Source organism: Zonotrichia leucophrys, chromosome 14, assembly GCF_028769735.1.
Source record: "Zonotrichia leucophrys gambelii isolate GWCS_2022_RI chromosome 14, RI_Zleu_2.0, whole genome shotgun sequence".
Taxonomy (NCBI): Eukaryota; Metazoa; Chordata; class Aves; order Passeriformes; family Passerellidae; genus Zonotrichia; species Zonotrichia leucophrys.
In genome coordinates this window covers 1,561,871-1,584,395 of record NC_088184.1, presented here as the reverse complement: position 1 = coordinate 1,584,395, position 22,525 = coordinate 1,561,871, and the positions used below count along the sequence as shown (strand labels likewise).

The 22,525-nt window shown below is 53.7% G+C and overlaps 2 protein-coding genes across 8 annotated transcripts in view; both read left to right on the top strand.

The window, feature by feature from the left end:
* Positions 1–628: 628 nt before the first annotated feature.
* On the top strand, positions 629–6,323 carry NME3 (NME/NM23 nucleoside diphosphate kinase 3). The gene is made up of 5 exons (XM_064725490.1): positions 629–737; positions 1,126–1,256; positions 1,636–1,737; positions 2,615–2,727; positions 4,007–6,323. Exons 1-5 carry the CDS (start codon positions 629–631, stop codon positions 4,122–4,124), a joined length of 573 nt encoding a protein of 190 aa, XP_064581560.1. The 3' UTR covers positions 4,125–6,323.
* Positions 6,324–9,391: 3,068 nt separating this feature from the next.
* Positions 9,392–22,525, top strand: part of UBN1 (ubinuclein 1) — a 29,873-nt gene continuing 16,739 nt past the window's right edge. For all 7 annotated transcript variants that reach the window (XM_064725448.1, XM_064725444.1, XM_064725446.1 and 4 more), the window contains exons 1-8: positions 9,392–9,460; positions 9,876–10,278; positions 11,830–11,916; positions 12,775–12,870; positions 13,447–13,581; positions 14,018–14,121; positions 15,231–15,660; positions 21,155–21,225. In XM_064725448.1, the coding sequence (XP_064581518.1) occupies positions 10,039–10,278; positions 11,830–11,916; positions 12,775–12,870; positions 13,447–13,581; positions 14,018–14,121; positions 15,231–15,660; positions 21,155–21,225 (1,163 nt within the window). In that variant the 5' untranslated portion in view covers positions 9,392–9,460; positions 9,876–10,038. The remainder of the gene's footprint in view (positions 9,461–9,875; positions 10,279–11,829; positions 11,917–12,774; positions 12,871–13,446; positions 13,582–14,017; positions 14,122–15,230; positions 15,661–21,154; positions 21,226–22,525) is intronic.

Here is a 22,525-nt window from a genome sequence, read left to right as displayed (position 1 = left end):
GCTGAACAGAGGAGAGGGAGCAGAACACTGTCTCTGAACACAAGAAGCAGGATGGAAGCAGAGCCAGCACTCCATGAAGCCCCCAAGCAGCTCTGGGAGCAAAGCCAGCCCTCCACAGGGCACCTGGTGCAGGTAGTTCATGTGCTGGTGTTTCCAGAGGCTGATTTTGGAGGGAGCTGAACCAAGAGGTGAGTTCCTAAGAGCAGGAAATGGAGCCTTGGAGTGCAGTGCTAACGAGCCCTGAGGCTGAGAGGGCACTGACAGCCGGGTCTGACACCCCAGAATGGAATCAGTGCATGGCCCTGGGGAATTCAGAGCTCCTCTTCCTGAGCTACCTGCCCGGGCCAGAGGGGCTGCTCTGTACCACAGCAGCTGCCCCACACCGGCCTGGTCTATAGTGTGCAGTCACGACCGCAATGACAGTGACAGCGGAGGCAAAAGCCTTATAAACACCCGGGACGCTGTGGCAGCGGCACAGGGGAGCTCAGAGGCGGCAGCAGGGAGGCCGCGGCCGGGACATCTCGCCCCGGTGGAGCCCCGGCGGCACCAGGCCCCGCCCGTTGCCATGGGAACGGGCCGTTCCCGGTGTCCCCGTGTCTCGGCCCCGCCGCTCCGCGCCCCCGGCACGATGGTTCCGCGGCGGGCGGGGACAGCGCGGGGGGAGCGCGGCCCCTTTAAGAGCGGCGCCGCCATGATCTGCCTGGTGCTGGGGCTCTTCGCCGGCCTCTTCCACAATGGTACGGAACGGGACGGGACCCCCGGCCGGGGTCTGAGGAGCGGGGACCCCCATTCCCCTTGTGCCTGAGGGCCAGGGACCTCCCTTCCCCGGGAGAGACTCCGCGGCTGAAGGCTCAGGCCAGGCCCCGCTGTCCCTGTGCCCTCTGCGGCCAGCACCGCCCTGCCCCGCCCTCCCCTGCGGGAACCTGTGCCCCCTGTACTCCCCGGGAACCCCCCGTGCCCCCCGGGAACCCCCTGTGTCCTGTACCCCCTGGGAACCCCATGTGCCCTGTGCCCCCTGCCACCCCCGTGTCCCCTCAGCTGAGGCCCTGCCACCCCCTGTGCCCGCTTGGCTGTGGGCCCGCAGGCGCCCCCTTCCCTCCTCAGAGCTCTTCCCTGTCCCTGCAGCCCTCGGCGGGGTCCATGAACGAACATTCGTGGCCATCAAACCGGACGGGGTGCAGCGGCGCCTGGTGGGGGAGATCATCCGGCGCTTCGAGAGGAAGGGGCTGCAGCTGGTGGGGATGAAGCTGCTGCAGGTGAGGGCCGGGCGCAGCCAGCCTGGGGGTCCCTGGAGTGGAGGAGCCCCTGGGCCCCCCAAGCCTCGGCTGTGCTGGTGACTGCTGGGGTTCTGCCTGTACAGCCTGCTGGTGTCACTCGCAGCTCAGAGGAGAGCTGGCACTGGGAGGGTGATTCCAGCTGTGGGGAACATGTCTGCCCTTGGTTGTGCCCGTACTCCAGGGCTGGCACTGTAATCCAGCAGCTGGAAATGCCTGTCTGTGTCAGGCTGCTGCTGTTTCACTCCTGGAGTTGGGCATCTGTGCAAGAGCTCCATTCTGTTGATTTCCTGCATCCCTGAGGTGCAGCCCTTGCCCAGGTGCCCCTGAGGGAGCAGACTGAGCTGTGTGCTCTGTGCAGGCCTCGGAGGAGCTGCTGAAGGAGCACTACAGCGCCCTGCGGGACCGGCCCTTCTACGGCCGCCTGGTGAAGTACATGAGCTCCGGGCCCATCGTGGCCATGGTGAGTGCTGCCAAGGGACAGGGACACAGTGCCAGGCGTGTGCCTGCTGGCACAGTCGAACTGAGGTGATATTGTTTTGCAGAGATAACCAAAAACTCCACAACTTTGTGGAAGTTGTAAAGCTGGTATGTTTATTACAGCACTGGATGCATGTGGAGATTACTCTCCTTAAAAGTCATGTGTACCTCTGGGAACTTCAGGTCCCTTTTTATCCCCCTCTCAAATACATATACATACAATTTCATAATTGGTTCACACATATTCATTTTTCCGAATTTCGAGTGACGTTTGCTGCTAGTTCTTCTTTGTCAGAAAGAATTCCTAGGTCAGGTTGACCTGCTCTCACAGCAGTCTCTCTCTATTACCCTCTGTCTCCCCCCCCCTTATCTCTGTCCTTCACTGAAGCAGTTTCTCTGAGCCTAGGCTTTGCAGTCAAGCTAAATAGCTATGTTTTCTAACCACAGACTCAAAGATGTACATTTCACCTAAATCAAAATGGATTTCTACTCTGGAGAATTTTTACTCTGTCTCAATATCCCCACTCAGAGGGTCTCTTGAAGCTGTACTGAACTGCAGGGATGTTTTCTGTTGTAAATTAAATCACAGAATTGTTTAGGTTCGAAGGGATCCTTAAGGTCTCATTCCACCCCCTGCCATGGCAGGGGCAGCACCTTCCACTAGGCCAAGGTTGCTCCAAGCCCCATCCAGCCTGGCATTGAGTGCTTCTAGGGATGGGGAGAAATCCACAGACAATTTGGATTATTTCCCACAATCAGCTTTGGAAGAATAATTTGGAGACACCCTTTGCTGGCTGTCACCAGGGTGGGGAGTTCAGAGGGCAGCTGTGGAAGCTGATGCTGCTTTTGCTCTCCTGTAGGTCTGGCAGGGCCTGGATGTGGTGAAAACCGTTCGCTCCATGATCGGGGAGACCAACCCAGCTGAGTCCAGGCCTGGCACCATCCGAGGAGACTTCTGTGTTGAAGTTGGCAAGTGAGAGCTGTGACTTTTTCTTCCCTCAGCGTTTCAGGGCATCCTGTCCAGGCATTCCTGTGCTAAGCCTGCCAGGAATGAGTCTGCACTCCCAGAGCAGAAGTTTTCCCTTTTGTGCTCAGACCAGAGCTGAGCTCTGCTTGCCAGGGTTGGCTTTAATAGGAGGAAGAGCCTGGGTTGTGTCTTTCCTTCCTCCTGAGTGCTCTGTTGAAAGCAGGTGGGCTTTGCCTGTTTTCCTCTGCTAATCAGGACTGTCAGGCTGTGAAGAGGAAGGGAGGCTCCCACTCAGTCCTTTCATGGGAGCAGGTGAATATCCATGGCTGGTGACCTTGGGTGGCCCCAGCCTGGCTCTTACTGAACCATCCTGCCTTAGATCTGTTTCCTGGTGCCTGACACCAAACCTGCTTTGATGGAAGGTGGAAAATCTGGAATCCCTGACATAAAAAATGCACATCCCAGAGCTACAGCTACTTGCAGCTCCTCCTGTAGCAAACAAAAGACTCCTCAGCATAGGAGGGGGGAGTGCTGGGAGCTGGCACTGCTGGAAGGATGAATGGTGTGGGATAGGAAGGGATATTGGGGTGTAGGAGCATCAGGGGGTAGGATGGCTGGGACAGAGACAGAGATCTCTGCAGCCAGGTCAGGAACTTGGGGTTCATTGCAAAGGGCCTGGGGGTAGGGCCCTGCCAAACACAGCTGAGAGCAGGCTGAGAGAAGAGAGGGGGAGAGAGGGTGAGAGAGTAAAAGGGTAAGAGGGTGAGGTTCCCATTACAATACAATAAATCTTCTTCTGTGTTGAATATTCTAATTCTCACTAACCAATCTAGTACAAGACACAAATCCTATAGCATTTCCATACAGCCTGTAAGAATCATTACATTACCATACTGTGTTACATTTTAAATCCTAAAAACTCCTCTTTAAACCCCTTCTGCCAAGCCAGTAAGGTCTGCTGTGACCCTTAGACCTGCCTGCAAGCAGAGGGTGTTGTTCCATCAAAAAGAGATTACCTTCAGCTGGCCACACCATTGTTTTCCTGTTGTTCAGTAAAAGATCTCACAGCTTGCTTTCATTTCAATCTCACTTATAGTTTCCATATTCTCAAAATCTTTTGCCAGGCAATCATATTTATCAGGCTTTCCTGTTTCATCTTCCCCAACACTGTGGGACAGGACTGGCTCCACCACTTGAATCAAATTGGTTAAGGGAGAATTTTACAGGCTGCAGCATCCCTCTCCCACCTTTCCCAGCTTGATGAAAGCTTTCTCCTCACCCACAGGAACGTGATCCATGGCAGTGACTCAGTGGAGAGTGCCCAGCAGGAGATCTCGCTGTGGTTCCGGCCCGAGGAGCTGCCGTGCTGGGAGGACACGGCTGCACACTGGATCTACGAGTGAGCAGCAGGCCCAGGGCAGCTCATCCTCCTGCTGGGACACAGCACATTTCCATCCATCTCCTGGCAGCTGCTGGGCTGGCTGCACATCCTCTTGGGATTCCTCTTCTGCCTGTGGATGCTGGGAGCTGGGCTGTGTGTGGAACTCTGCTTCAGCTCCTGCCAAGGGCAGCTCTTTCTTTTTTTTTTCTCTCTGCTCTAGTAAGTAGTTGGTATTGTTGCTCTGTTTGCTGCAGCATCTTAAATCCCAGGTAGCTCAAGTTGATTAATTGTAGCAAAACTTGGGCTCTTGGCCCTTTCCTGGGTGTTCTCATCCCTGCCTGGAGCAGGAGAATGCGTTTTCCTTGCTGCTGGGAGAGGTGCTGGTCACAAGGTGATGGGCTTGACAATTTACCTGCTTTTCTAGAAGGCTTTTCACCAAAGGCTCTTAAAAAACCAGGCTGCTGTAGGATAAGGGAGCAAATTCTCAGTTTGGAGTTCATTCCTAGGCAAGGAATGAAGGATGGGACAGTTCTCTCTCCCTTGGTGGGAGCCCTGGGTGCTGGGCTGGCAAAAGCTCACCCAGTTTCTGATGTGATGAGTGAGTCCATGGAAGGAAGATTCTCCAAATGCTGCTAAACACACAATTCCTCAGGCTCTGCTTCCTGGGCTGTGGCTGTGAGTTGGAAGCAGCTCCTTCAGGCCTGCTCTGGTTCCCTGGGGCTGCATGGCCCTGACCCAGCCTGACACCAGACTGTCCCTCCCTGGTCACTGATGTGAGGCAGCAGCCACAGGAACAGAAGGGGAGAGGGAGGCAGGGAAGGGTTTGTGGATGTGGGGCTCAGATTTAGGGGAGTATTCAGCTCTCTCTTGTGCAGAGACTGTGGAGTCCTGGCACTGAGCTCTGGAAAGTGCCAGGATCTTCCTTGTCCCCCTGAGAGCTTGCAGAGGAGCTTTCCTGCTGGGAGGGTATCTGGAAACCAGTTTGTAATGGGCTGGACATCACCTGTGAGCTGTCCCTGGGCCACCCAGCTCCTCAGAGCTGTGTCTGAGCTCCCTGTGCAGCCTCACCACAGCAAAAGGACAGGGACAGTGATACAGAGTCCTGCCATGGAACAGGGACATGGTTAAACCAAGGGAACAAGATCCCAGGGCTCTCCTGTGTGCAGGATGAGCTTGCCCTGTGCCCTGGAAGCCTGTCCCTCTGGGTGCTCAGCTTTGTAGGTGCTGGGGAATGGGGGCAGCTCTGGGGGAGCAGAGTGAGGTCACCCTCAGCCCTGCTCTGTGCTGGCCCCAGGTGTGGGGCTGAGCAGGGCAGGGGTGGGAGGTGTCCCCCAGTGAGTGGGGCTGTCCAGCTGCCTCAGCCAGGGCTCCTCCTGCCTTGGGGCCTTCTCCAAGCACTGTGCCCAGCTCTAAGTACCTGACAGATCCCATTGCTCCTGGAACTTGTCCACTTGGCTGAACCTGGAGTCTGGCTGCAGGAGAAGGCACTGGTGAAGACTGAGGTGGGAGGAAGGCTGTTGTAATCTTCGCTGCAGTGTTGTTCTTGCCTCTCTGCTGGGGCTCTTCTCCATTCTCTGCAGCACAGCCCTTCCTGCCTTCTCAGAGGCTCTTGACCCACCCCTATTTATTTCAGTTACCTTCACCAGCTACAGCTGCTGCCCAACTAAGGACCCTGCAGCTGCAGCTCGTTTGGAGCAACTCGGACTCACACAGATCCCACAATACAAGATATATTCAGGCCCCCACAGAAGGCCATGTTTGTTGTTTAACAGATTCATTGAGAAGAGCTGCTGGTACCAAGAGCTGCCAGCTCTGACACAGGAAAGCTCTGCCCAAATAGCTGAGCTTCATCTCCTGCCAGTGCCTCCTCCTGAAGGATCCCTCTTCTCCCTGTCTGCACAGACAAAACTGAAGATGCCTCCTGGTTCAAAGTGCACTGAACTCCAGTCAGATACAGACCTGACTCACTGAGACACAATCCCAGCCTGCCCTCCCCTCTCTGTGTGTGTAGGTTTGGTGTCTGCCATGACCTTGTCCTGCTCTGGGGCACAATGGAGCAGCAGCTACAGGGAAAGGGCCCCCACAGACCCTGCCAGGAGCTGAGCTGTGCCTGCTGTTCCTCGAGCCCCTGGGGACTTTTAATTGCTTTGCATGTTGGTTTCTGCTGCTTCTCCTCTGTCCAAGACTGTGTTAAACTGTAACAATAAATGTAGAAGCTGTCTGTTGTTCTCTTGGGGCCCTTGAAGGCAGGAGGCTGCAGGTGCTTGTCAGAAATAGCCTGGGCAGCAGCGTGGAGGGGAGGGTTGGGTGTCAGAGCTGGAGGAGGTGAAGGCAGCAGAGATGCCCCTGTCTCTGCCCTGGGCAGGGTTTTGTGCTCCCCACTGAAGCAGAAGCCTGGCTGGGGGGTGTTCAGTGGAGCCAGGCTGGTGCTGCAGCACCCCATGCTCATGGCAGCAGAAACAGCTGTGCTCCTGCAGGAATTACAAAACCCCAGAATAGTTGGGGCTGGAAAAGACCTCTGGAGATCACTCAGGTCCCTGTCAGAGCAGGGTCACATGGAGCAGCCATCACAGGAATGAGTCCAGGTGGGTTTGGAATGTCTCCAGAGCAGGAAACTCCAAACCCTCCCTGGGCACCTGCTCTGTGCTCTGCCACCCCTCAGTGTAAAGAAATTCTTCCTCATCTTGAGGGGGGACTTCTTGTGTTTTACTTTCTGGCTGTTGTTCCTCCTCCTGCTGCTGGGCATCCCCCTGCCCATCCTCTTGGGGGATGCCAACCCTGTGTCAGGCCCTGCTTTCTGCTCCTGGGGCCTCCCTGGATTGCCAGCTAAGGAGTTGGGTCTGAGCTGCTGCTGTCAGCCAAACAAACACAGAGCATTTGAAAATGGAAGATGGTTAAAAATTTTATGGGACAGGAAATGGCTTTTGACCTGTTCTGTCCACAGTTTTTCTCCATGTTCTCTCTTTTAGACCTGTCCTCTCCATAATTTTGCTCCATGTTCTCTCTTTGGACCTGTTCTCTCCATAGTTTTTCTCCATGTTCTCTCATTGGATCTAATCTTTACTTGGGCCTGTTTTCTCCACAGTTTTGCTCCCAGGTGTGTCTGCTGGGCTGCTCTCCAGCCTCTCATCCCCCAGACTGTGTCCAGCCCTGTGCAGGTGCAGATTCCAGCAGTGCTGCTGTTGGATCTCACTCAGGCTGTGCCTGCCCAGCTCCCTGTGAGGCCCTTTGGGTCACTGTTGTTGGCAAACTTGCTTAATGGATGGTAAATTCCTGGATTTGGAGCATTTATAAAAGCATTCAAGAGCACCAGCCCTCCAACAGAGCCCTGTGTATCCCCACTGGTGACTGTCCTTTGTCCCTGCCCTGGAAAATCCAGTTCCACAGCAATAATGGGATTTTCTCCACTTTCTCCCTGCATTTGGAGGGGTCTCCTTTCATTCCAGCTTTGCTGCCATATCCAGCCACCCAAATCATGGGATTTTGGGATCTTCCTGCCCATCTGGGTGTTCCAGCCCCTTCCCCACCATCCCTGGAAATTCTGGGAAAACCAGGCTGGATACAGGGAAAGCCACTTGGGGCCATTCCTGATGTGACCCCATTTGCTGTAATCCTTTGAGCTTGACCTGGCAGTGCCTCTCACCCATGCCAAGGGTGGAGCTGTGTGAGGCACAGCTTATCCAAGAGAGTGCTGGAGATGGTACAAAAGCTTTGCTAAAACCCCAAGCCACCCCATCCACTGCCTTCCCAAAGATGGCTGGGAGGAGGAGCTGATACCTCAGAGGGACCTCACAGGGGCAGAGGAACCTTCTGGAATCCAGCACAGGCTCCTGCAGCTGGGGAGGAACAACCCCAGGCACCAGGCTCTGAGGAGAGGAGTGACACTGAGTGCTCCTGACCAGCCCAGGGGGGTGAGGAGGGGATCCTGCCCCTGTGCCCAGCCTGTGAGGCACAGCTGGGATGCTGTGTCAGAACAGGAGGGACATGGAGCTCCTGGAACAGGCCTGGTGGGGGCTCTGAGGATGCTGAAGGGGCTGGAGCATCTCCTGGTGAGGAAAGGCTGAGGGAGCTGGGACTGCTCAGCCTGGAGGGGAGCCCCAGCTGAGAGGGGGCTCAGCTTTGGGTGTAGGGAGGGGCAGGGCAGGGCCCAGGCTCTGCTCCAGCAATGGCACCAGAGCCACGGGCAGAGACTGAGCCCAGCAAGTGCCAAATGAACACAAAAAACTTCCTTGTACAGTGGCACAGGCTGCCCAGAGAGGGAGTGGAGTGTGTTCCTGGAGATGTTTCAGAGCTGTCTGGGCTGGCCCTGCCTGAGCAGGCAGCTGGAACTAGGTGAGCCCCTGTGGGCCCTTCCAGCTGAACCATTCTGTGGCTCTGGGCAGTCACTGCCTGAGCCTCTCAGGGAATGAAGCAGCTGAAGCAGGACCTTCCCCTGTGAGCCCACAGTAGCTGTGACTGCTGCCTGCGTTGTCTCTCAGGGGTTTTCAGTAACTCCCTAAATAACCTCCAAGATTTCAACACTGAAGTGGGACTGGCAGGCTTGTAGGATGCAGGGTCTTCTTCCTTAAATCTGCTTGAGAACTGGGATATTTATCACCTTCCACTCAACAGACTGTCCAGACTCCCCAAACCCTGAAACACCATGGAGAGGTCGCAGGGTGACACCAGCAGTGCCCTGGGGTGGAGCATTTTTATAAATGCTCCAAATCCAAGAATCCCATCGTGTCCCGTCCAGCCGGAGTGTCCTGAGCAGGTTCAGGGGTTGCTGTGAGTCCGGCATCGTCCAGCACAGGCCTGCAGCCTTATCCATGCGAGCCCCTATTAAGATATATCAGATTATTCTGTTGTCCCTTATCGTTATATTCCCTACGCTGCATTTCATTCTGTGGACGAAACCTCAGCTTGTTTAAGAGACACGAGGGGCAGGACGAACGCAGCTTCCTGGAGGTTTCACGCTACTGATTTTTATCAGACTCCACCAAACGCTGCTGTGTGAGTGAAGCGGACTCGAGCAGCCTTTCCGTGCGCTCCCTCAGGGGCCGCCGTTCCCTCAGGGGCCGCCGCCATCTTCCCGCCCCAGCCTCCGCCGCGCGCGGGCCGCCGGGACGGGGCGGTGCCGGCGCCGGGGATTGGCCCGCCGCCATCACGTGGTGAGGGGCAGCCGTCCGCGAGCCTTTCCCGCGAGGTGTGGCCGCGCCGGAGGCCGCTGATTGGTCGCGCTGCGAGGCGTGGCCGCTGGAGCGCTCGCTGATTGGCCGTGGCGCGCGCGGCCCGGCGCGAGGGTAGCACCGCCCACGTGACGCGGGCGCGGGGCCGGAGCGGGCCCGGAGCGGCGGCTGAGGCGGCGTCCCGGCGGCGGTGAGTGAGGGCGGGCCCGGCACCGGCACCGCGGCCTCGGGCGGTGCTGCCTCCCCGGGCCCCGCTCGGCCCTGGGCCCCGCTCGGTCCCTGTCCCAGAGACAGCGGTGAGCGGGCCTCCTTGCAGCGGGACATCGCGCGGCCGGAGCGCAGCCCGGGCCCGGGAGGTGCAGCCCAGCCCGGTGTTCGTGCCCAGGGCTCCCGGGCCGTGTCAGAGCGACTCTGGCGGGCTCGTTTTGTTGCCCGCAGCTGGATTTCCTTCAGCCCTTACCCATGGAGCGGTGTGGTGTGAGGAGAGAGAGCCGCGATGGAGCTGGAGCGATAGCGAGGAACTGCCAGTGCTGGAGGGAAGATTGCTACAAGGCTTGACTTCTTTCTTTCTTTCTCTCTCTCCTTTTTCTCTCTAATGATTGCAGCGAGCGCTCGCAGCACGGCCCTTTGTCACTTCCCGGGAAAACTCCGAAAGCAAAGCCCTCGTTCCGCTGCCAGCATCCTCCGTTACCCGCGCTGAAGCCCCACAGGCCTCTCCTAATGCCATGGGGACGATGCCGTGAGGCCTGGTAAGGCTCGGCCATAGCCATGACAGAGCCGCACCGGGTGTCGTTCACCACTCTGCACGGGCCCCTGAGCAGCAGCTTCCTCAAGAGGTCTCGGAAGGACGAGGCAGAGCAGCCCCCGGAGGCGGAGCCGGCGGCCACGGCCGTGCGCATCACCCTGACCCTCTTCGAGCCCGACCACAAACGCTGCCCCGAGTTCTTCTACCCCGATCTCCTCAAGAGCTGTCGGGGGAAAGTAAAAGGGAGTTCTTCAGGTGACAAGGTGAGTGTTCCTGCAGGATCTGTGTGGATCTGTGCTGCAGCTGAACGTCTGCAGGGCTGTCTCAGTTGTGAGAGCTGGGTCTGTGTTCGCTGAGAGTGCTGCGAGGTGGGAGGAGGGTGGGTGAACATTGACCCACAGGCTGGGGTGCTTGTTGTCAGGCCGTGCTGGGGCACTCCTTTGCCCTGCTGGAGTTTGGTGTTGTGCTGTGGCAGGTGTGGGATGTGATGCTCGTTCAGTGGCTCTAAAGTGAGTTTTGGTACCTGGGCAGCTGGCAGTGATAAGGAGCTGTTTTCCAAAGAGCACCACAGGAGATATGAATGAAAACTCCTGTTGCATCTAAAGTTGAGTTAGGAGTGTTTGTCTATGAAAAGAAACTTATTGGATTCTGTTCCTTTTACTGTTTGCCTTCAGGGCTGTTAGCAGTCAGTTGATGTTTTATGCCATTTAATTTTTGGGTTTTTTTTCTGGGGGTTGTGAGAAGCAGAGGCAGGTACAAAACGAGCTGGGAGAGCACCCAAACCACAGGGACACTGTCAGAATCCCAGCATAGTTTGGCTTGGGAAGGGCCTTAAAGCCCATCCCATCCCACCCCTGCCATGGCAGGGACACCTCCCACTGTCCCAGGCTGCTCCCAGCCCTGTCCAGCCTGGCCTTGGGCACTGCCAGGGATCCAGGGTGGGCACCCTGTGCCAGGGCCTGCCCACCCTCCCAGGGAACAATTCCCAATTCCCAATATCCCATCCATTCCTGCCCTCTGGCAGTGGGAGCCATTCCCTGTGTCCTGTCCCTCCATCCCTTGTCCCCAGTCCCTCTGTAGCTCTCCTGGAGCCCCTTCAGGCCCTGGCAGGGGCTCTGAGGTGTCCCTGGAGCTTCTCCTCTCCAGGTGAGCACCCCCAGCTCTGCCAGCCTGGCTCCAGAGGGGCTCCAGCCCTTGGGGTGTCTCCATGGGTTCCCCTGGACTCTCTCCAGCAGCTCCAGGTCCTTCCTGTGCTGGGCCCCAGGGCTAGGGCAGCTCTGCAGGCGGGGTCTCACCTGAGGGGGCACAATCTCCCCCTCCTGTTGCCCCCAGCAGGGCTCAGCCCAGCCCAGGGAGGTTTCTGGGTGCTCACAGCCAGGGCAGCTCCAGCTCTTACCCTCCAACACCCCAAATCCTCCCCCAGGGCTGCTCTAAATCCCTTCCTCTCCCAGTTTTGGCTGATCCCACAGGTTCCAGGTGCTCCAGCATTTGGCTTGGCTGAACCTCATGAGGTTCCCATGGTCACAGCTCTCCAGCCTGCCCAGGTCCCTCTGGATGCCCTCCCACCCCTCAGGTGTGTCAGCCACCCCACACAGCTGGGTGGCATCCCCTGGCATGCTGAGAGTGCCCTGATCACACTGTCCAGATCACTGATGAAGATGTTTCTCAGGGGGATGTTTCTCAGCATTGTCCTAAAGGTTGATTTATCTGAGCTTCTGCCCAGCTGCTCCAGTCAGGATGGGTTCAATTCCTGCAGTTTTGGTGGCACTGTGACAGGACTGGCTGTCATTGTTTTACCCCTTTTGTTTCTGCAGAAGAAAGACCCAGCTGATCCCTTCAATGATGAGGAAAAGGAAAGGCACAAAGTGGAGGCTCTTGCTAGGAAGTTTGAAGAAAAATATGTAAGTGTTTTTTCTTTACATTATGTTATTCTTTGGGCTGGGCAGTGCTGTTCAGGGTCAGTGCTTTTAATGCTCACTGGCTCTCGAGTTCCTGTTCTCCCCCAGTCCTTTATCCTGGCTGCCATGTGCTGCTTTTTATGTTCTTTTTCTGTCTCAGGGCTGCAAAAATAGTTCAGATTCATTCTTAAATCAGATGAGTCTGATTAAAGCAAATTACATGAACTGAAGTGAGCAGCAAATCACTTACTGTGATTGATAAAATTGAGTTTTCCTTAAGTAAAAATGGATTCCCAGGCCTTGTTGCTGTGGCAGGGTGGAATGTTCAGAGTCTCTGAGCATGGGGCTGTGATGAGGACAGTGCTGCATGGATCTCTCTTACCTGTTCCTTTCTGTTCTTCCTTTTGCATTATTTCTGTGGGTGACACTAAAACCACACTGTGCTTTTTATACCCTTTGGCACTTGGGGGCAGCAAGTTGTGTTGTTTTGTGGCACAGATTTGGCCCATGGGTCACCCTGGCACACTCTGTGTGTGTTTGATGCCTGCAGCACTGGGTCTGAACCTGCTGGAGCACTTAGGCAAGAGCAAGCCCTGTGGAAGAGAGCTCTGGCAGGATTGTTGGAGGGATGCAGGCCCAGTTCAGTGTGGAGTCTGGCTGGCAGTTTTTCATTTGGCTGCACTGTTCTGTTTCTCTATGACAAGGCTTAAAACTGGATTTGCACACCCTGGGAGCGCAGTGCGATGGGAGCCAGCCCTGCTTTGCTTCTGCTGTAGCTTTTGTGTCCTGGAGCCCTGTGTCAGGGTATCTGTGGGGTGCTGGGATGGAAGAGTGATCCCAGTGTCCATGTTTGTTGCTCAGGGTGGCAAGAGGCGCAGGAAGGACCGGATCCAGGATCTGATTGACATGGGCTATGGCTACGACGAGTCCGACTCCTTCATCGACAACTCGGAGGCTGTGAGTGCTGGGGGTGCTGGGGCTGGGAGGGCCTAAAGGAGGCTGAGGAGAGGCTGAACCTGCTCTGGACTGAGCCACGAGGCTGCCAGGGCCAGGGAGGGAGAGCTCTGGGGCTGCTGCAGGGCAGGAGGTGCTGGTGGGCATCCAGAGTGTTCCTGGGGGAGCACAACCTCCTTGTGACCAGGGGCAGGGCTTGAGGACACGGCTGGAGCTGAGCCAGGGAGCTTTAGGTGGGATATCAGGAAAAGGTTCTTCCCCAGGAACCTTTAATCTTAACCAAGAACTTTAAATATTCTTTGTAATGTATTTTTTCCTGCGTGGTCAGGCACTGGAACAGCTTTCTCAGAGCCACAGCACCAAGCCTGTGTGAGCTCCAGAGCATTTGGACAACACTCTCAGGGATTGGGATTGTTGGGGTGTCTGTGCAGGGCCAGGAGCTGGGCTCAATCTTATGGGTCCCTTCCAACCCAGCATGTTTTGTGATTCCATGAATCCCACTGCATCCTCCAAGCAGCTGAGCTGTGGAATGAAGTAAGCAGGTCCCAGTGGCAATGAGGTGTTGTCTGTTGTTTGCAGTATGATGAGCTGGTTCCTGCCTCTCTCACCACCAAGTATGGAGGCTTCTACATCAACTCAGGCACGCTGCAGTTCCGGCAGGCCTCTGAGTCTGAGGATGACTATGTCAAAGAGAAGAAGAAGAAGTGTCCCAAGGTCAGGAAGGAGCTTTCTCAATGATTCCCTCTGTTACAGCTCAGAGCTTGCTGCATGAAAGTGTCTTAACATCCAGAGTGGGAGAGATTTCTGACTTGGTGTGGACAGAATAGGGATAGGCACTTGAAATCCCATTGTATCCTAACATTTCTGAGTAAAATGAAGCATGTCTGGCATGGATAAGGCTCTGGTGGGGTTACCTGGTTCCCAGAGCAGAGGTGACAGCAGCTCCCTGTCCCCCTGGAAGTCACAGCATTATGGGGGTGCTGTCAAATGCTGAAGGCAACACATGCCAGGACAGTGGTGAGGGGTGCAGGGGGTTGGGTTAATGATCCTGTGTTTTCACATGCCTGGGAGAGGCCCCAGAGTGGCTCTGGGAGTGCTGGTGGTGTTGTGGGAAACTCTTTGATTGTGACTCGTTTTTAACCCTCTGCAGAAGCGGAAGTTGAAAGACGGGGGTGAAAAAATAAAGAAGAAGAAGAAGGATGATTCTTATGACAAGGAAAAGAAATCAAAGAAGTCCAAGTTTCCAAAAGCTGGGTAAGGAGGGGAGGAGGGAATTCTTGCTGTTCAGCACCTTGTTCCAGGTTGCTGCAGTAGGAAGCTGTGGGGTGGCTTCAATGCACATTGCAAACACCAGCACATTTTCCAAACCCCTGTTGCTTCCCAAGTGGGAAAGAAAGGCAGGGGATGATCAGGGAAGGAGCACAGCTCCAGAGCAGCAGTGTGAGGAGCTCCACAGAGCAGAGAGAGGCACAGCTGGCTGCAGGAGTGGTGGTTTTGGAGCTCTGTTTAATGGGAACAGATCTGGAGAGGAGAGGGAAAGATAACAACTGTTGGGATGAAGCTGTGGGAGGAAAGGCAGGTGGGAAGGGCTCAGGGCTGCCAGGGAGGGAGAGGTTACAAGGCAGGCTGTTCACTGCTCTCTCTGGGCAGTCCTTTGTACTCCTGCCCAAAGTATTTCTTGGATGAGTGCTCAGCTCTTTTATAGCTTTTGGGCTGTAAAATGGAATGGTTTTTCTTTTTGTTCTGAGTCATCTTGTGCTGTAGCTCTGTCCATGCTTTGATCTGCCTGGCCTGTCTCTTTCAGTATCTATATCTGTTGCTTTTCATTAATTTCCTGTATTTTCCTCCTAAGTTTTTTCCTTCTACCTTTAACTATTCTTTGCAATTTATTTTTTCCTGCATGGATCTGCTTTTGGGCAGCAGCAGCCCATGTGTCTGACATGGTATCAGTGTGTGATTCCTTCAAAGTGAGCAAGGAAAGGAATTTGCTCTCCTGGTTTTAACACAGCAGAAAGCTTCACACTGATTCTGTCCTTCCTCGTTCCTCTGTACTAATTGTGCATTTCCCAGCCTTCCTTGCTGGAATAACAATAATTTCATGTAGCTAAATGAAAGCAGAGCTCTGTGCAGGTGGTTTAGGCCCCAGCACCTCTCTGCAGTGAGTCAGGACAGCCTTCTCTGAGCTGAGATGAACAGCCAGAAAGAACCCTGAGACTTGTAGAAGCTGTAAAATATTTTTTCTGCTGTAATTGGTTAAGGAGCTAAGACTTTACAGGGAATTGTGCCTGAAGTGAACTGGGGGACAAGGGACCCTGTCTGCTCCTTGATCTTGTATTCAGTCCCTTTCCCCCCTTTGTTTGCAGCTTCACAGCATTAAATGCAAGTAAGGAGAAGAAGAAGAAGAAATACTCTGGAGCTCTCAGTGTCAAGGAGATGCTGAAGAAGTTCCAGAAGGAGAAGGATGCTCAGAAGAAGAAAGACGAAGAGCAGAAAGCGGTGCCCCCTTCCCCAGCAGACCCTGCAGGCCCAAGGGAGGCAGAGGCCATGGCTGACCCCCTGCTGTCCCTCTTTGGGCACGCCAGTGACAGTGACCTGCTGCAGGCAGCCTCAGCCATGGACTCCCTGAGCGAGCTGGACCTGGAGCGGCTGCTCAGCGAGTCCCCCGAGGGCAGCCCCTGCCCCGAGCTGGAGGATGGCAGCGACCCTGCCTTGGAGCAGGAGTTCAAGCAGCCCCCATCACTCCCCGAGGGGCTGCCTGCCCCCCTGGAGAAAAGGATCAAGGAACTGGCTCAGGTACAGCAGCTCCTGGGGACACTGGGGCTGGTGGGGGCACAGCTCTGCTGGGAGGGTGACAGGAGCGTGTGACAGGAATGGGTGTGTGTGTGTGTGACAGGAGTGGGTGTGTGTGTGACAGGAGGGTGTGGGTGTGTGTGTGACAGGAGTGGGTGTGTGGGTGTGTTTGACAGGAGGGTGTGTGTGTGTGACACAGGAGTGGGTATGTGCATGACTGTGTGTGTGACAGGAGGGCACAGCTGTGGGTGTGACAGGAGGGTGTCTTTGTATGTGTGTGACAGTGACACAAGGGCACAGCTCTGTGTGTGTGACAGGAGATCACAGCTCTGTGTGTGTGTGACAGGAGATCACAGCTCTGTGTGTGTGTGTGACAGGAGGGCACAGCTCTGTGTGTGTGACAGTGACAGGAGGGCACAGCTCTGTGTGTGACACGAGGGCACAGCTCTGTGTGTGTGACAGTGACAGGAGGGCACAGCTCTGTGTGTGTGTGTGACAGGAGGGCACAGCTCTGTGTGTGTGTGACAGGAGGGCACAGCTCTGTGTGTGTGTGTGTGACAGGAGGGCACAGCTCTGTGTGTGTGTGACAGGAGGGCACAGCTCTGTGTGTGTGACAGGAGGGCACAGCTCTGTGTGTGTGACAGTGACACGAGGGCACAGCTCTGTGTGTGTGACAGTGACAGGAGGGCACAGCTCTGTGACAGTGACAGGAGGGCACAGCTCTGTGTGTGTGACAGTGACACGAAGGGCACAGCTCTGTGTGTGTGACATGAGGGCACAGCTCTGTGTGTGTGTGTGACACGAGGGCACAGCTCTGTGTGTGACACAAGGGCACAGCTCTGTGTGTGTGTGACAGTGACAGGAGGGCACAGCTCTGTGTGTGTGTGTGACAGGAATGGGGCTGTGTGTGTGACAGGAGGGTGTGTGTGACAAAGGAGGGCATGTATGTGTGTGTGACACAGGAGTGGGTGTGTGTGTGACTCTGTGTGTGACAGGAGGACACAGCTCTGTGTGTGTGACAGGAGGGGACAGCTCTGTGTGTGTGTGACAAGGAAGGCACAGCTCTGTGTGTGTGACAGGAGGGCACAGCTCTGCTGGCTGTGTGTGTGTGACAGGAGGGCACAGCTCTGTGTGTGTGACAGTGACAGGAGGGCACAGCTCTGTGTGTGTGACAGGAGGGCACAGCTCTGTGTGTGTGTGTGTGACACGAGGGCACAGCTTTGTGTGTGTGTGACACGAGGGCACAGCTCTGTGTGTGTGTGTGACAGGAGAGCACAGCTCTGTGTGTGACAGGAGGGCACAGCTCTGTGTGTGTGTGACACGAGGGCACAGCTTTGTGTGTGTATATACGAGGGCACAGCTCTGTGTGTGTGTGACAGGAGGGCACAGCTCTGTGTGTGTGTGTGACAGGAGGGCACAGCTCTGTGTGTGTGACAGTGACACGAGGGCACAGCTCTGTGTGTGTGTGTGACAGGAGGGCACAGCTCTGTGTGTGTGTGTGACAGGAGGGCACAGCTCTGTGACAGTGACAGGAGGGCACAGCTCTGCTGGCTGTGTGTGGCAGCACTCAGGGACAGAGCACATTCCAGTGGGAGTTTCTCAGATCCACTGGGATCACACTCTCACTCAGTTTCCTCCAAGTGATTTTATTGTTGTCAAGTGATGTCCAAGTGCTGGATCTTGTCAGGTACTGAACGTGACACTTGAGATCACACCTGACCAGGATTCCTTCTTAACCCCTCTTAGAAAAGCATGGACTTGATGGAAGCAGTAATTTCCAAAGTCAGTTTGACATGAATGGACTGAAATGTGAATTACTGAGCCTGGAGGGTTGGTTTGGGCTGGGATTGAGGTAATTTTCTCCAGAGTGGCTGTTTTGGGGCAGTTTTGAACTGTGCTGTACAGAGAGCTGATATCCCAGGGATGTTTTGTTGTTGAGCAGGGAGTGCTCACCCAGTGCCAAGGCCTGGTGCTCCCACCCCAGGCTGCCAGTGAGGGGCAGGAGGAGCTGGCAGGGGACAGCCAGGACAGGGATCCCAACAGGGATATCCCAGACAGGGGGGTCATGCTCAGCAGGTAAAACTGGGGGAAAAGGAAGAGGGGGATGTTTGGAGTGATGGCATTTTTCCCACATGATACATGTGATGGATGGAGCCCTGCTGTCCTGGGGATGGCTCAACACCTGCCTGTCCTTGGGGAGTGGGGAAATAATTCCTTGTTAGCTTTCCTTGCTTGGCTTTTGCTTTCCCTGTTACACTGCCTTGTCTCATTCCATGGATTTTCTCACTTTTTTCCTCTGTGATTTCCTGCCCCATCCCACCTGGGTGAGGGAGCAGCAGCTGTGAGGGGCTGAGTTGCAGGCTGGGGTTAAACCATGACAAGGACAAATTCCACCATAATGTTTTCAATGTGCTGTGCTGGTCAGGACACTGAAGGGGTGCACAGTGCTGTGTGTGTGAAATAAGAGGGTGCAGCTGGAAGGCACTGGCACAGTTGTGCACTGGGAGAAGGCCTGGAAAGCCCTGTAGATGGGGCTTGAGGATTTGCTAGAGCCATTTCCATGTCACAGGCAGAGCCTTTGTTGAAGCCTGGGTACCACTGGAGCAGCACCAATTTGGCAATTTGAGTCCTTCAGCCATGTTTGACATCTGGTTGTTGGGATCCCATTTAGGGAGGAATGGATTCTTTGCTTCTTTTCTGCCAGGGCCAGGATTAAATCACCAGACAGTGTTTCTTGACAGACTCAGATGTTTTTTAGTTCTTATCTATGTCACAGTCTCACAAGCTGAGTTCTACAGTGCTTTGCTCTAACAAGGTAGAAAATGGATATGTATCTCTCTCTGCAAGGCCTTTTAAGGCTAAACTGTCCAATTAAGAAATGACACCTAAATTATTTTAACTTTTAACCCAATAACCAACCACCCATGGCTGCAATGTGGACTTTTTATCCAATTACACAAAATCACCCAAACCCATGGAGAAGAAGGTGAAGAGGGAGCAGCCTCTGCCCAAAACCTCCATCTTGCTTTATATATATTACTATATTCTAAAACATTAAACTCTAAGTTTTTCGCCACATATTACACACTTCTGTTCAAACTCCACACCCACAATCCCAGTTCTGCCATTCCATTCTGGAAGCTTCTCCACAGCCTCAGGTCAGTGCAGTGTTCTCTGGGGGTCAGTGCCTGGCAGCACAGAAATCTGAAATTCTCAGTGACCAGGGTTCCAGCAAAGGAGTGAAATATATTGATGTCTAGAAGGATGATCTTCTGTCTTTTCACCAGGGCTCCTGGGGGACTCACCCATCTTCTCCATAGTGTGGTGTGCTTTGGGAAGCTCCAGTCTGTTTTGGAGAAGGAAACCACTGGGTGCTGGTCAGGGATCCCCTCCTGGCCTGTCACAGTGTGCTCTCAGCCTTGTGGTGTGAGGGCTGTCACCATCAGCCTGTCAGCAAGTGCTGAGGGGTTGTGTTCCTGCTGCTGGGGTGGTTTTAAACATTGATTTTAAGTCCTAAACATGCCCTTGGAGCTCTGTGGTGGTTCTGCCTCCTGGGGCACTTGAGTGCAGAGCACCTCTTGCTGAAGTGAGGGTTGCTGAGTAATTGCTGTCACTGAAGATAAGCTGCTCTCAGAGAACTGTTCTGCTGAGTTGTGCACTGGGGGTGAGCAGATGGGAGGGGAGGAGGAGCTGAAGCAAGTATTGCCACAGCTGATAAAAGCTCTTGGTGGATGTTTGTGTTTCAGAAAGCACCAGAACAGCTGTTTGTGACTCTGTCTGAGTTAAAGGAGAATATTTTGGAAGTGCCATGGTATCAGGTTAATTGTTATGGTGTTGTGAAACAGTTTAATAGCAGAGTCCCCACTGATTTCCCTGCTTAGATTTTCCTGCTGCTGTGTCTGTTGTTGCTGGATTGTGGATGTTAAGGAAAGAAAGAAACTGAAACTGTGGGTGAGGGCTGTGGGACATGAGCTCAGGTGGCACTGAGGAGGTGCTGGACCTCTGCCTGAGAGCCAGATCTCTGTCCCAGAGGTGGGAGCATCTCCTGAGCTAAATGGAGCCTCCAGGCATTTCCTTTCTCCTTGAACTGCTTTGACTTTAACCCTCTCCTTCCTGGGTAATTTTCCTGTTGAGGATTCTCCTTAGCATTGAGTCTCCTCCTTTGACATCACCTGCTGCTGGCAGGGAGGAATCTTCACCCTCTGGGCATCAATTAATTGCTTGCCTGCCTCAACTTTGGAGTGGTAAATCATGGGATTTCAAAATCCTCTCCTGGTCTGCTTCCCTGTGCAAGGAATCACTAACTCATGGTGCTGCCTTGTGCCAAATCCCAGTTTTGTTTATATCCCCACTCAGAAAAAGCTGAAAGCTCTTGGCAATTTGCTACTACCTCATTCATCTCTTGGAATTATTTTCCTGCTGGACATATTTTTCATGGGTGTGATGTTTTTGGGCAGCACTTTGTGAGCTGCAGTCATAGCTCTGGAAGCTTCCTGAACTGGACTTTTTTTTTTGTTTCCATGGTGTTGACTGGGAGTAACACATCCCCTGTGGCTGTGACTCTTCTCTCTTCATGCCTTGGCTTGGTTTCCAGATGGATCTAGAAAACCTGGTGATAAGTCTCCTCAACCTTCCTTAGATGTGATTAGTCTGAGCTTCCCTGGTCCAGGGACAAGCTCTGAGCTCATATTCCTCAACATACTGAGAAGATAAAACCATGCTTGAAGCTGTTGCTGCCCCCATGGCAAGTTTGCCAGAGAAATCACTCCTTTGTCCTAGGAAACACTCCAGAGTGGTGATTCCAATCTGGAGAGGAGAATCCAGGCTGGGAAGGTCACCAGGTGTTACCAGGTCAGGCAGGGACCTGAGCTGGGGAGGTTCACACTTCTGCTGTGTTTTGCAGAGATAATCAAAACCCTACAACTTTAGTGAAAGTTGTAAAGCTGGTATGTTTATTACAGCACTGGATGCATGTGGGAATTGTTTTTTTAAAATGACATGTGTGCTTCTGGGAACTTCAGGGGTTTTTTTATCTTTTTTTCAGATACATATGTATACAAATTAACAATAGGTTTATGCATATTCATTTTTATGAATTTCACGTGACATTTGCTGCTAGTTATTTTTTAACAGAAAGAATTCTTAGGTCAGGTTGACTTGCTTTCACAGCAGTTTCTCTGTCTCTTTCTATCACTTGCTGTCTCTCCTTTTATCTCTGTCTTTCACTGAAGCAGTTTCTCTGAGCTTAGGCTTTTTGCAGTCAGGCTAAATAGCCAAGTTTTCTAACTACAGACTCAACTCAAAAATGTACATTTCACCTAAATCAAAGTGGATTTATACTTTGGAAAATTTTTACTTTGCTTTAGCTGTGACAGAGTTTGTGTAATAAAGCTGTGCCTTGTCTTGCAGTAGTTCTGGGGTGGTTTTGAAGACACCTGGTTACTTGTGCCAGCTGTGAAGTGCTGATGATTTGTAACACAAATTTCCTGACTTCCAGGCTGCCAGGGCTGCTGAGGGAGAAGGCAAGCAGAGATTCTTCACTCAGGACATCAACAACATCATCCTGGAGTAAGTGCTGGCTGCAGAGAGCTGTGGGAAAGGAGAGCATTAGGCAAAGCATTTTTTGGTAAATCCAGGAGCAGGTTCAGCAGGAATTGTGGGGTTGTCCTTGTACAGGTCTTGCAGGCAGAACATGCCCAGAATAACATGAAAGTCTCCTATAAATGGCTTTCAGTTGAAATATGATGAGCTAGGAGAGTGTTGGAGGGAATGTACCCAGGCCTCCTGTTCTCAGGATGCTGCCTGATATTTATGTGCCTAAATTTGGTCACTTGACTGTGAGTTTAGCTTGATGCAAGTAAATCTCTCCCTGTGAGAAATGCCAGGTATGTTTTTGCTACTTAACTTGCATGCTATGTAGAATTCTTTATAGCTGGGATAAGGCTGCTGTGTTCAACTGGTTCTCTGGGAAAACTGGAGGAATTCCATTCCTGCTCTGTGTTTTGAGGCCCAAATTACAGAGTGCCAGTGTTGCTCAGGCAGCTGCAGATAATGGCTGCATTCTTCTGCCAGAGCCTGGACAGGGCTGATGAATGCACAGGGTTTTGTGATCAGTGCAATTACACTGACACCCAGGCTTTAATTTCATTAAGGTTTATCCAGGCACTTGCAGGGAACTGCCAAGGGGAGTTTGGGACTATTTCCCTCTCATTTCCAGGGCTGATTATCACCTTCCAGCATTCCAGTGCTGGCTGCACAAACAGTCCTTGTCTGGTGGTGAACTGATCGTTTCAGCCTCACTCAGAGGAGATTTAGACAGATTTGTACAATTCTGCTGCATAGTTTGGATCAGGGGAACCCCAGACATGAATATAGATTGAGAGAAGAATTTGGGCTGTTGGAGAGATGCCCCAAGGGCTGGAGCCCCTCTGGAGCCAGGCTGGCAGAGCTGGGGGTGCTCACCTGGAGAGGAGAAGCTCCAGGGACACCTCAGAGCCCCTGGCAGGGCCTGAAGGGGCTCCAGGAGAGCTGCAGAGGGACTGGGGACAAGGGATGGAGGGACAGGACACAGGGAATGGCTCCCACTGCCAGAGGGCAGGGATGGATGGGATATTGGGAACTGGGAATTGTTCCCGGTGAGGGTGGGCAGGCCCTGGCACAGGGTGCCCACCCTGGATCCCTGGCAGTGCCCAAGGCCAGGCTTGGAGCAGCCTGGGACAGTGGAAGGTGTCCCTGCCATGGCAGGGGGTGGAACAAGATGAGCTTTAAGGCCCTTTCCCTTCCAATTCAAAGCATTCTGTGACTTTAATAATAGTGATGATGAATCACTTGGCATTTTTTACACTTTCTGATACAGAGAGATGGCTTA

Bases quoted from the DNA above. Each gene is read 5' to 3' on its own strand.
- NME3 (XM_064725490.1), top strand. From the start codon at position 629: ATGGTTCCGCGGCGGGCGGGGACAGCGCGGGGGGAGCGCGGCCCCTTT. The intron at 738-1,125 runs GTACGGAACGGG...CTGTCCCTGCAG, and splicing joins CGCCGGCCTCTTCCACAATG to CCCTCGGCGGGGTCCATGAA. The intron at 2,728-4,006 runs GTGAGAGCTGTG...CCTCACCCACAG, and splicing joins TTCTGTGTTGAAGTTGGCAA to GAACGTGATCCATGGCAGTG.